The 13,740-nt window shown below is 45.2% G+C and overlaps 1 protein-coding gene across 1 annotated transcript; it reads left to right on the forward strand.

The window, feature by feature from the left end:
* Positions 1-267: 267 nt before the first annotated feature.
* bsk146 (brain specific kinase 146) lies at positions 268-13,034 on the forward strand. The gene is made up of 6 exons (XM_053413853.1): positions 268-327; positions 8,146-8,412; positions 8,518-8,720; positions 9,344-9,535; positions 9,616-9,976; positions 10,061-13,034. The coding sequence occupies exons 2-6, from the start codon at positions 8,241-8,243 to the stop codon at positions 10,360-10,362; spliced, it is 1,230 nt and encodes a 409-aa protein (XP_053269828.1). The 5' UTR covers positions 268-327; positions 8,146-8,240; the 3' UTR covers positions 10,363-13,034.
* The last annotated feature ends 706 nt before the right edge of the window (positions 13,035-13,740 follow it).

A 13,740-nucleotide genomic window follows, 5' to 3' on the forward strand; every position in this document is an offset into this window, starting at 1 on the left:
TCCCGGCGGAGCAGCGCTGTGATTGGCCAGAGCGGTGAGGAGGGGGAGGGCTTTTCTCCCCCCCCCCTCCCCCCCCCCCTCCCCTCCTCATCTCCCATCCTAGAGGACAGAGCGATGCGGAGACAATAGGACGCAGAGCCCGGAGGAGACTGAGCGATGCCCGGCGCCACATCCGCGCACTCACCGCTGCTCGGAGGCTTCTCGGCGGACACGGAGAGCAGGCGACCCCCCCGGCTCACCTGGCCCTAGTATGAGCCTCCACCGCCCCGTGTGTTCAGCTGCAGCCCGGGCTCACAACGCGGACCCCATACGGGAGCACACTGAGGGGTGAGTAGTCCTCTGCTCCTCACCCGGAGCAGCCTGCACCTGACTCCCCCTGTGATGCAGCATCCACCACTGTGTGTGTGTGTGTGTGTGTGTGTGTGTGTGTGTGTGTGTGTGTGTGTGTGTGTGTGTGTGTGTGTGTGTGTGTGTGTGTGTGTGTGTGTGTGTATGTGTGTTTGTGTGTGAGTGTGTCCTCTTGGCCTGAGGTGCATGATGGATAGGGCCCATTCTGTGCAGCAGCAGCAGAACACACTGAAAACAATGCTGTGTTTGTTGTTACCTCCAGGAAACATTTTTTTTTACATTGTTTACCATATTTGGGTGTAGAGCAATTTGTGTTATTGATCGCAGCTCATCCGCCCTCACTCCGACCATGCAGGCTGTAGTTTGGTTAGGTGTGTGTGTGTGTGTGTGTGTGTGTGTGTGTGTGTGTGTGTGTGTGTGTGTGTGTGTGTGCGTCCCTGTCAGTGGTTTCCCTGAGGGTCAGTGCAGTCTGAGGACACACTGCAGGTGGGATCCAACATGACGAGTTGTGGTCAGGTAAAGATTTGGGCTAGTCATGAGTTGGTCCTGGTTTAGGTTACGGTAAGGTTTCATTGAGACTATCCACAATGAATAGAAGTCAATGCAAAGTCCTACTAAGGAAAGCTGCACAAACCTGTGTTTGTGTATTGGGCCCAAGACACAACAGACACACACACACACACAAACACACCTTACCCTCCCTAATTCCAACCCTAACCCTAAAAGCAAGTCCTAACCTTCAAACTGGCCTTTGTCAAACTCTGGACTGGCCTAAATGTCCTAATTTCCCCAAATTGTCCTCACTCCGTGACGTCAATGCTCAAAATGCTGCTCACAAAGATAAAAGTACAAGGACGCACAAAATAACCGGCATGATGAGTCACAGATCTCAATGTAGGTCACAGAGACGGTCTGGTGCTCAACAAACCCTCGGCACCGGGCGTCTCGCTGGCAGCGGTGGAGGCTTTGGCTGCAGGCTCCTCCTCGTCACATCAGGATGGAGCCGGTGGGACATGGGAGACGTCCTGGATGCTGCTCGTGCACTTGTTCATTGATAAACACCGATTTTAGTCAGGCGCAGGCTCCGTTTTCACTTTTATATGCAGAATAGGACAATAAAGCAAATGTATGTAAAATGACAGGATAATCAGACTAATGTTTGAACACAGAATATGAAACAATTTAAATAATTCTAATATAATTTTCCTCGATAGCAAAAGGTTCAATATGTATCAATATATTGCGTATGCATTGTGCTGAGGTATAACGGATTTTTATTGTTTTGCTGTTGAATAGAGTTTGTCATCCTCTGCTCATAGATGAAAAGCACGACCTTCACTGATAATTATTGAAATCAACTGATACGAAAATGTATGAAGCTCGAGACAGGAGACACTTAGCTAAAATTATAATGGGTTAGCTTAGCCTAGTTTAACTAACTTTAGTTCATCATAGTTTAGCTAACTTCGGCTTATTTTATCTTAACTTAGTGCAGTTGATCTTAGCCTAGCTTAGTATAAAGACTCGAAGCAAAATGAAACAACTAGCTTTGGTCCGTCTAAAGAGAAAAGTTCCACTAGCTCGTCAGAGTTTCACTTATTAACCCTCTGAAAGGGAACGTCCACAAGAGACGGTTTTCTGCAGCATCGTGTTTAAATCGAGGTAAAATAAAAACCACAAAAGCCAAAATATAAATTGTGTTGTTGCAGGAGGGGGCCGATGCCTCGGCCCTTATGGGCCAGAGAGTGGGGGGGAGTGTTCTTGCTCATGTTTGCTTTTATTTGGCAAAATGGGATTTAAAAACCTTTTTTAAATGCATTCACATATTTCTGAGTTTTATAATTTATTATGGTAGATTGACTTACATATACCTTTCTGCTAAGATTGTTCAGATTTTAGAGACATCAAGCAATTTAAGCTTAAGATGAGGACTACGCAAATTGGATGTTCCACAGGGAGCGTTGAAAGTTACCTGGGAATCTTGTGTTAGATAGATGTCTCTGTGATGTATGTGTAACTCTAAAAGCTTTCCTCCTGTGTCCAGTCTTTAGTCCAACTAAGTGGTTGCCAGCTCCAGCTTTACATTTAATCAATCTTCTTATCGAACTCCGCAAGAGAGCAAACAGGCTTTTTTACTAAAATGTCCAACTGTGTTTAGTGAATGTCTTTATTTTAACTCTGGTGACAATGCACAAGTGAATATGGAGATGTCATATACATATTAGATTTATGGAGATAGGATGTAACACTAGATCTCGCTGTTACACATAATAGAAATGTAATTCTTCTGTAAAATAGCTTGAGATTTTGGATTGGGTAATGTCGTGTTGACTGAGGGAGTAACATCTAAGGTTGTCGTTTAGAAGATGTGAGTGTTTACCAGGCAGGGAGTGTCCAACAGAAGACACTGTCAAGATGCATCATGGGAAGTGTAGGATGTCTGGTTTTTGAGCTTATGCCACACTAGAGTGAAAATGACTCTGCTGCTTTGAGTGTGATGATAATATTTTAAATCTCTTTTAATGGAAGTGCAACAGTAAGTCGCAGTGAACTGTTTTCACAAGCTGATCTCTATATGTAAAATCTGCGGAACGGCCCCATTTATAAAAAGAACAACGGTTCAGAGGTGTGAATGATCACAGCGAGCCTGACTCTACCCTGAGCTGCTGCACCAGGGATTTAAAGGGAGGTGCTGTTGGCTGTTGGTGCAGAGATGCTGGTCACCACACGCTTTATCTTTGTCCACACACACACACACACACACACACGCTGGTACTTGGCTACTCAACGGCCCCTGTCATTGTTTACTGTCTCCCTCTGTTCTTGCTCCTCTCATTTTCGCTACCATACACAACTCCCTGTCAATGCGTTTGTGTGTGTGTGTGTGTGTGTTTGTGTGTGCACAACAGTCGGTCATAAATGTTTCTTGTAAACGAAGAGCAATCCTACATGGAAAACAAATTGAATGGCTAAGTGTTTTTTAGCTGTGGTTTCTCTCACGGGAAACCGGAATGTGTGTATTTTCGTTTCGTGTGTCAGGAAAGCAGAAAGGTTGTTGAAATGGAAAAAAGGATGAAGAAGGCATCTCTGTAATTGGTCGAGGGGCAGCGAGGCTGCGTCAGCTGGAGTGCTCGTGGCTGCGATCATCGCCTTGGCTCGTTGAATGTGCTCGTCTCATTGGCTCTGCCCGCCGGTTGCATAAGCAGTCTGGGATCTAGTCAGCTGCTCCTCGGAGTGCGAAACCTGGTGGCACAGAGTTTCAGTGTTTTGGGGGGGAGGGGGGTTAAGGCCTATGGGAGTGTACAGTCAGTCCGGAGATGCAAATGTTGTTTGCATTTCGCACAGATGACCGCTGAGACTGACGCATTCCCGTTTCGCAAGTGAAAAACAATATTGGCCTCATGGACGATGCTCCTGTCTCCACACATGATCCCTGGAGCTCTGCCGAACTGACCATCAGTTTCCTTGGTCACCTCTTAGTCGGCCGGCCAGCTCGAGGAGGAGTCCTGCTTTTTCCACACTTCTTAAATCACGAAGGTCCCATTCTTTGGATCTATGCCTTGAACAAGTCCTGTCTGAGATCCGAGTCCCTTCAACCTCGTAGCTCTCTGTTTACCTTGATGCTCATTTTTGCTGGGATCTCTTGGGCAGGTTGTGTGGTCTTTGCAAATCACGTCCAACCGACAAATGCGGATTAGAATGTCGCTCAGTAGATTGCATACCTCCGTCCTCTTAAATCCAATCAAGCTGCATCAAATTTCCCGTCATAAATATTTCGGCTGTGGGGTATAGAGTCCGAATTGATGAGGGACATTTTTATTTAATGATTTTAGTCTTTAATCAGCAACAAACCGAAGTGTGAAAAAAGTCTAAACACTTTCTGATGGCTCACTGATAGCCAGCATGATTCACTGTGCAGAAAATGGTTGTTTAACATTTCTGTCTTAAAGCTTCACCTGCTTGTGTGAACCCAGCTCCCTTCAGCTGCCTCCCTCAGCTCTTTCCCTCTCTGCGGAAGTCTGCCTGTTTTGGAACACACTGCGCACTGTAACCACTTAAAATAAACATTATTACATTATAGTATTAAATACAAAAGTGATCATCTCTTAATGAAAAATAAGACACATCTGATTTTGGTAAATAGAAGCAAGTGGAAAATGATTTGTTTGAAGCCTTGGTGTGTTTGCTCAAAGTTCCCACATTGTATGATGCTGTAGTGAAAAACTATAATATAATTAATATAATTGGGAACCTTATTTTACTACACTCTTGAAATAAAAGTGCTAAGTAGAACCATTAGGGTTATTTGGCTTGACCCCATTGGAGAACTCTTTAGGAATCCTTATTTTTAAGAGTGTGGAGCCTGACTGATATGGATATCAGCAGATACGGATATATCGGATGATATCCATATCTTTTGGATTCCTAAGATGTTGTTATTAAACCCTTTTGACAAAGAAATATAATTTAGGCTCAATATTTTTACATTTTAACCATAAACCTTATGAAGAGATATAATCATATTTGTATTGTTTATTTTGTAAGGTAACATTTTCATATTGTTACATTTGAAAAAAAGTGGAACTGATTCCCCAGTGCTTCATCATCATCATCATCATCCTCATCATCATCTAGATTAAAAATGTACTAAAAAAGTAAATGTACAAGTACCACTACACATATGGGTAAAACATAACTGAGCAAATATGTGTGAAAGCCTCATATCTCTTGAATCTGATTGGGCAATGGCACACAGCAGAGGGCAGACAGTTCTGTGTTAGCTGGAGTAGATTGTCAAAACGGATGGATTAAAGTTATTTTATAATCTTGTAGGTTTTTTACTTTTAAATCCTAACTACACTTTTATCACAAGTACAATAAGCTGCCAGTCATCTTCACTTTGCCAGCGTCAAATCATTTGATGTGTGACTTTTCTATCCAATCAGATTTCAGCCCTGCCGTGATGCTGCCCAATCATTGGCTCTGCAGTTGTTTCAACCAAGGATGTGAAATGCTTAAGGCAGCTGGTTGTGCATTGAGTTACATCTATTGTTAACAATCAGTCAATGTGACACACACACAGACAAGTACACACACGCATGTATGCACACGCACACGCACACACACACAGTGGGATAGCAGCAGACTTCCTCTCCTAACCCGATGACTCATTCAGCTGTAATGCTGCTTCTATATAAATACAGATTCAGTTCTCTCAGTGGCAAACACAAACACACACAGACAGGTGCACACACGCAGATGTCAAACACACACACACGCATGAGAGCCGGATGCCCGACAGTTAGTGATGCAAAATCACTTAAATATTGTGATTTTCATGTCAAACGCCTGGTCGAGTTAAAACTAAAGGTCTTTGTACTCTGTAAATGTTCAGTATAATCAGTCCACTAAACCATGACCGTCTGTTGATGGTATTTGAAACACTTTATCATCATATTAATTTTCATCTATGACATAAGTGTCTGCACACCGGCTACTGTGATTCACCAGACAGTGTATTTTGCTGGGGTACTGTAGTGGACATGGTGGTACAGGGGTTAGCACCATCACCTCACAGCTGGGTTTGAACCTTTTGGCCAACCAGGGCCTTTCTGTGCAGAGTTTTCTTTTCTTTTTGACCTATTCTGTAGCCATCCACCAGGGGGCAATCACGATTATCTGACTTGAAATGTCATCCATATTTTTATACAGTCTGTGGTTCAGCCTTTGCTCCAGCTCCCCCCGCTACCCTCAAAAGGATAAGTGGGATATATGGATGGATGTGCCTACATGGTGCCTTCACCCAAAGACATGGTGTGAATAGTTGTAAATCTCTATATGTCGGCCCTGTGATAGATCCGTGATGTGCCCTGACTGCTCATTGATTGGCTCCCACAGTCGACGGGATCCCACTCTGTTTGCAGTTCATCGTCTATCAGGCAAACACATACCTTTCAACACACCAAATGAGACCAGGCTTTGGATCATTGGATGAAATGCAGAATGTGGGGGTGTTAACAGAGTGTGAGTTTAATATAGTTAAGATCATCAGACTGACGGCAGAATTCAATTCTCTTAACTTTATTTCAGGAGGATAATCCATTCAGTGTCAGAAGTATTGCTGATTCCTTCATGTTAAAAGATGGAGCATTTATAAATAAAAAATAAATGGACCAAACAAAATAAAAGTCAAAGTACAACAATGGTTTGTGTTATTTTCGGTACAGCTCATATCACACTGATATTTATTCAAGTTTTCATGTTCCTTTTTAAAAGTAGTTTTTTGATACCATAGCAACTAGGTGACTCAACGCAACTGCAAACACATGGATTTAAAGACCTGGATATCGTGTTCCTGAGGATGGGGCCTAGTATTGTCAGATGGGAAATGTTATAGTATGGGCTAAAATTAACCAATTTGGGGGAAATGATTCTACATGCACTGATTAATCCTGCCGTAGCAGCACGATCATGATCTCAAACAAGCCTTTGTTATTTGAACCAAAACCCCTCTGTTGTCCCAACACAGAGCGACACGCGTGGCGCTGCATGTGTCCTGCAGTGCTACAGTAAGCACTTCTGCTCCACACAAGCACATGGCCTTCTCTTTCACAGCTCGCTGCCCTCCCTCCCGCATACGTGTGCATTCATCACGTGTCCGAGAGCCTTTTATTTAAAGCAGCGAGAGCGCTTTAGTACATCCTCTCCACGCTGCCATTTATCAGCCGGACTGACTCATCCCTCTTCACCTGCTGGGGTCAACTGCTCTTTCCGTCCGCTGCTCATACAAAAAAGATTACACCCCCACAGAGCGACACAGAGGCCTGTGGATGGGATGACGAGGTACTTTAAAACCGGGTGTTGCTGTGTGTGTGTATTCTAACTAAGGTGATGAAGCAGGATATGGTGACTTGCAGCTGCTCAGTCTTCTTCAGAAAGTGTTATTTTCTTCACCTCAAACTCGATGCTGCAAAGATTCTGTTCATGGAGTAAATATCAGATGAGTGGACTGTGTGTACTGACAGACGAGGCTATATGCTGGTATGAACATGACAGAAGTCCAAGTGTTGCTGGTTTCACTGTGAGCAGTGACAGAGCGGCAGATTCACAAGCGTCTGCTCAAGCGGCTCTCCGGCACTCCAGGTTATGTAATGAGCGCGTGGATGTGTGTTTATATGTGGACTTGTGTGTGTGTGTGTGTGTGAACATGTGGAAACGTTCCAGGATCCATAGAGTGAGGGTTGGGATTTGTCAGGTCCCACTTCTTAGGAGGAAAGAAAATAGAAACAATCACTAAGAATAATCACACTGCAGCAGGGAATGGATTTGCCAGAAAGAGCTGTTATTGGTTTTGTGTGTGTGTGTGTGTGTGTGTGTGTGTGTGTGTGTGTGTGTGTGTGTGTGTGTGTGTGTGTGTGTGTGTGTGTGTGTGTGTGTGTGTGTGTGTGTGTGTGTGTGTGTGTGTGTGTGTGTGTGTGTGTGTGTGTGTGTGTGTGTGTGTGTGTGTGTGTGTGTGTGACACTCAGCTCAGGCATCCCCCTGGCAAACAGCATCTAGAATTACTTAAGCCTTCACTGCAGATAATTAGCATTTTCAATGACTATCACACTGCAGATCAGAGCAGCAGACTGTGAGCTCCAACCTTGAAATCAACAGAAATACCACATGGCTACGGTGGCCCAGAGGGTCGGAACACAACACAAAGACATTTCACAACATAGCAGCATTTCATGAAGTGGGAAAAAATAACAAATATTATCGTACACCAATTAAAAATGTGTCCTTGTTTCTTCACAGTGACACCAGCCTTTAGCTGCTGCGGCTCTTGTTCTGCCTGAGCGTCCATTCCCCAGTTTTTACATCCGGCTCCATCCCCTGAGACTGTCCCCAGCATGAGCTCCTCTCCACTGGTGTCCCGAGCTAACATGGACATCCTGGATGAGCTGCAGCTGATCGCAGCCCAGAACCTGGAGAGGCTGGAGGTCAACAAGTACTACGAGGTGATCAGGGAGCTGGGCAAAGGCACCTATGGCAAGGTGGACCTCGTCATCCACAAGATCAGAGGTAAGGGGGCAAACACACATGGACAAAAGAATATGCTGCTTTAATATATAAAAAGGAACTTGGCTTCAAAGAACAAAACTGTATCTGTTCTGTTTTCCCCCAAAGGCACAAAAATGGCTCTGAAGTTCCTGAAGAAGAAAACCACCAAGCTGAAGTCCTTTCTTAGGGAGTACAGCATCTCGCTCTACCTGTCTCCCTGCCCCTTCATCATCAACATGTTCGGCATTGCCTTTGAAACCGACGAATACTTTGTGTTCGCGCAGGAGTACGCTCTGGCAGGAGACCTCTTCGATATCATTCCTCCACAGGTATAAACTCCTCATGCATTACTCTTGAGGCAACTCAAAGGGCTTTACGGTATGGTTTTTGCCATTCACCCATTCACAATGTGCAGCACTTTCTCACTCCTAGCCACCTAAGGTTGGCTTGGGGTCTTCTTCTGTCCCACTTTTGCTGCTGCTTTGCTAGGTGTTACCCGACACACGTTACCACAGCAGAAGTACCAATGGAGTACAAGGCAGAACAACATAATGTTAAACATGTTCATTTGCAAAAAACGTGCCCAGCTCAGTGTATGCATTTTCTCTACACACCTTGGGAAGTGGTCCAGTGCAGTGGTTAGCACTGTCGCTTACAGCAAGATGGTTCCTGTTACAGATTCCTGTTCGGAATGGGGTCTTCCTGTGTGGAGTTCGCAGGTTATCCTCGTGTCTGCGGGGGCTTACTCTGGGCTCACCTGGGGTTAGGTTAATTGGAGACTCTAAATTGAAAGTAGTTGGGAATGGTTGTTTATCTGTTGGCCCAATGATACGCTGGTTACCTCAGCCAATGTCAGCTGGGATTGGCTCCAGTTCCCCCCGCAACGCTATTGTACAAACGGTACAGATAATAGATGGACTCCACTCAGATCTTCCCCTGTTCCCTCTCTCAGGTTGGTCTTCAAGAGGCAGTGGCAAAGCGCTGCGTGCACCAAGTAGCCATCGCTCTGGACTACCTGCACTGTAAGAAGCTGGTCCACAGGGACATCAAGCCCGAAAACATCCTCATTTTTGACAGAGAGTGCCGCAAGGTCAAGCTGTCCGACTTTGGCATGACCCGCCGAGCTGGCTCGCCCGTGAAAAGAGTAAGTATCAGGTTTATTTTTAGGCTTTTCGATTATTAAGCATCTTGTTGCAGCTTTAACCGGCTGACCTTCTCCTCTAGGTGAGCGGTACCATCCCCTACACGGCCCCGGAACTCTGCGATGTGTCCCGCCACGAGGGCTTCTGCGTGGACTACAGCACCGACGTCTGGGCTTTCGGCGTGCTGCTCTTCTGCATGCTGACCGGCAACTTCCCCTGGGAGAAGGCGCTGCCCTCCGACTCCTTCTACCAGGAGTTCATCCGCTGGCAGAGGAGGAGGACGAACACGGTGCCGTCCCAGTGGAGGCGCTTCACCGAGCAGGCCCTCCGCATGTTCCGCCGGCTGCTCTCCGTGGAGCAGGACCGCCGCTGCTCTGTCAAGGAGGTGTTCGGCTACTTCAGCCACTCCTGGATGCTGGATACGGAGAACAACAACAACAACGGCAACAGCAACACAGGAGGTGGAGGAGGTGGAGAGAGGGTTGGTGCTGGAGGAGGAGGAGGAGGAGGAGGAGGAATCGTGCAAGGTGATGTGAATGGCACCATCTCATCGTCGTCTTCCGGGGAGGAGGACGAGGAGCTGCTGGTGGAGCGGATGAAGCAGCAGACTCTGTCCCCTCTCTCTCCCATGTCTCCTGTGGCGGTGGAGCGGGGGAGCGGCGGCGGGGCCAAGGGCGGGTTGATGGAACAGGTCAACGGCCACCATTTCGTGCCCGTCTCCACCAACAGTTCAGTGTCGTCCACCAACAGCTACGATCGAATGCCGCGAGAGAGCAGTTCACCGGGCAGCCGCATGCTGGTGGCCACGCCCATAGAGATCTGCGTGTGAGCGTGTCCGGATGTTTCCGTCACAGACTCACCAAACCACACCTTTATACCTCCCACCCAATCACATAGATGTGCATGCCAGGAAGACGAAACAATCAGACGTTACAAACACCCTGAGAGCGGCACAGCACAGAAAGTCTTTGTCGAGTACGTACATCGCTCACGAGGTTAAAAAACCCCACTTTGGATTCAATGACGAGCCCGAGTGCAGTTTTTGTGAAACCCGGAGGAAGAAATGAGAAATTGCTTCCATTAGAGATTCTGTCACATCGGAGAAGAAGACCAAAATATATTTCTTAAAGCAATACTTCCAGCAAAAAATGAAATGAAATGAAATAAAAGAAATAAGGACTTAAAAGCGGCAGAACGCTGTGGGACATGACAAGACGTCAAAGGATTTTTATGTTTGAAGATGCAGAGTTCAAGGAATCACCCTGTAAGATAAAAAAAAGAAAAAGAAACGAGTGAACATTTGTTTTAAATGTGTCACGTGTAATGTGAACGTGTGAGTGTATCACTGTATGAACCTAAAAGAAGTGGATTTATTTTTGCTTTGAGGATTTTCTTATTTATTGGAATCTAAAAAGACTACACACTATTTTTTCTATTGTTTTCTTTTGTAAAGTAGCGCTCTTTCTTCTCTTTTCTTTCTGTCTGGACTTGACATTATGATTTGGTGTATCGGCGTAGCTGTGCCACACCCACTTCTCTGTACAACACGTGGTTGGCTGCTGTACATATTGGTGTCAGTACATTTTGTTTGAGTTGTGACCAGTGGTTTCCAGATGTAATGTTTCCCCTCTGCTGGACATAAACCAATGTGAGTGTGAGACTGGACTGAGAGAAGGACGCCGCCGCCTCTGTTCTTCATGACAAACATATCATCTTCACTGGTGAAACATTATTTTCTACTCTCTCTTGAAATTCTGTTTGTACGACTTCGGTTTTCTTTTGAGTATCGTCTGAAAAGAAAAACTATCACTTTGCAGGAAAACAGAACACGTGAAACACGTCACTTTTTATGAACTGCATGACAAGTAGCTAAAACTTAACTTTCAAGAAAATTCAAACCGGCTTTACGAAAAAATTGTTTAAAAAGAATCGTAACACATTGTGATGTAGAGCTTTTGCCGTAGCACAATTCCTCGCATCATGCTGAAGTGGGAATATCTTAGGGCTAAAAATTGGAACAATATTTAGTTTCTATTCAGTGTGTTGTATTTGTATTGCTATTAATGTTGTGTACTCATCTCACCACGTTCAGGAACAGAAAAAAAAAAAGCAAAGCATGAGGATGTAGAGTGAATGAAGGGGCTTGAATTAAAAATTATAGGTAAGGAATTAATTGATGCATTTTTAGAAGAGATTCTAAACGGCCACCTTTAGTGAGGTAGTGTGGCTTGGATGTTTTTTTAAACAATTTAAAATTAACAGCAAAAAAGTAATCCAATCCTTTCTTTGACTCATCATGAATATTACCTGAATAATCGAAAGAAAAACAAAAAAAACATCAGCTCATGTATATGAATGGACGTGTCGTGTGTTGTTTTCCAGACATAAATCTGCATGAATTTGTCTGTTGTGAAAACCTGCTCAGTGTCGCTCCCGTCACCAGCTGTTGTTCTCTGTAGATGTCGTGCAGCTGCAAACAACATGTCTCTTTATCCCGTGAGAGTCGTCGGATCTGTCGTCGGATCTGTCCGGCTCTCACGTAAACCGGCTCCGTTCGCTTCCCTCAGAGCTGCTCCCGGATCAGCCAGCGAGTATGCAAATGACTACATCTTGTGACAATCTCTGACATCATCGTCGGCATCAGCCCTCTGACTCGGAACAACGGACAGAGCTGATACAGTCACTGCTGTCACGCTGTTCGCTGCAGCCTCTCCATCGGAGGGTGCACAGGCCTGTACATGACCTCATCATGTACAGGCCTGTTCTTTCCCTGTGTTAACTCTTCTCCCACAAACCACCATTCTACCTCTCCACAGCGTCTCAGTCATCCATCCTAACAAGCCTCATTTTACATTTAGTCCAGCGAGAAGCTCTGCAGATCTGGCAGTGGCGGAGCCAAGGGTGGACAGCGGTGACCATAGGGGCAACAAAACAACCTCATTCAAAAGACACATATTGATCACCAAAAAACATCCTCCTACGTCTACTAAGTTGTCTGTAATAATAAAATGTTCCTTCGGGAAGGCCGTAAAGTTGAGAGCAAAACCAAGATGACCCTCAAAGCGCGGGAAACAAATAGACTTTCAGTAAACATTTTGGCATGATTCTTCCAAATTAGGTTTTACATTTTAATGCAACAGTTATGTAATCTCTAAAGTTTAAAAGATCCAAATCAATGTAACACAAACACTATATACACAAATGAAATTGAATTCCATTGACTGATCCACTCCCTCAAATCCTACACACTGGACCTTTACATGATGCTTTCCTCCATCTGACTTCCTCCCAACGCCTGAGGCCTCCTCCGCTCATCCATAATGTCACGTGTTGTAATGGAGTCAGTGTCGCTCTCTCCAGCGGCATGTTTCAAAGCATTGCGACTTCAGTGGAGTTTCAGTGAGTAGATGACCACAGCACTCAGACTCGTACCCAGTTCTGTCGCTGCATTACAAATGTCTTCCTGTACGCTGAGGTTTAGTCAATAAAATGAGAATTCTTGTTGGGTATAATGGTTTCGTGACTTTTTTTCCCCCTTTTTCTCTATGGATGGTGAAACAGGAGGGTTGATGGACAGGTCAATGTGTATGCACAGTATGAATGTGTTTGCAGCCAGCAACGTACTTACAGTCGGTTACAACAGGACATTTCTGAACGGTAAATTACACCATCCTCAAGTTTTAGCAGGACAGTCGGCCGATGTAGGAGTAACATCCCGAGTTACGGTACAGAGTTTCACAATGGAGTTTTAATATGGAGTAACGTAGGCCTAGCACAGCCACACGGTATGTCAGAAGAAATAAAGCTTATCGACTGGTCTCGAACATTAACGTTCTTAGGAATGTGCACGATCACATTCTCTTCCTTGCATCCCTCCACGCTGCAGTGTTTCTTCATGGTTGTTTGTTGTGGTTAGCCTGTGGTAGATAAATAGGTGCTAGCTCAGCGACATATCTGCTTCATGTTGCGTTCGGTGTGGAGGGGAGGAGTGGTGCTGGGGGAGGTGGATGGTTCGGAGGCTGGGCTGGAACCGGCTGGGTGGGGCTGTGAGACGAGTGTGATCCCGATTGACATCATACGGAGAGGAGGTACGAAACGAGACGTTTCAATAACATATTACTTCGAATGGACAGAGTGAAAAAGTCCACGGAGTGACTGTTTTTGTACTTTGAGGGTACCTACTGACACCTGAAATTACAGATATTAA

This window comes from Pleuronectes platessa, chromosome 21 (assembly GCF_947347685.1).
Source record: "Pleuronectes platessa chromosome 21, fPlePla1.1, whole genome shotgun sequence".
In the NCBI taxonomy this organism is placed as follows: Eukaryota; Metazoa; Chordata; class Actinopteri; order Pleuronectiformes; family Pleuronectidae; genus Pleuronectes; species Pleuronectes platessa.

Bases quoted from the DNA above. Each gene is read 5' to 3' on its own strand.
- bsk146 (XM_053413853.1), top strand. From the start codon at position 8,241: ATGAGCTCCTCTCCACTGGTGTCCCGAGCTAACATGGACATCCTGGAT. The intron at 8,413-8,517 runs GTAAGGGGGCAA...TTTCCCCCAAAG, and splicing joins CGTCATCCACAAGATCAGAG to GCACAAAAATGGCTCTGAAG. The intron at 9,977-10,060 runs GCAACAGCAACA...GAATCGTGCAAG, and splicing joins GGAGAACAACAACAACAACG to GTGATGTGAATGGCACCATC.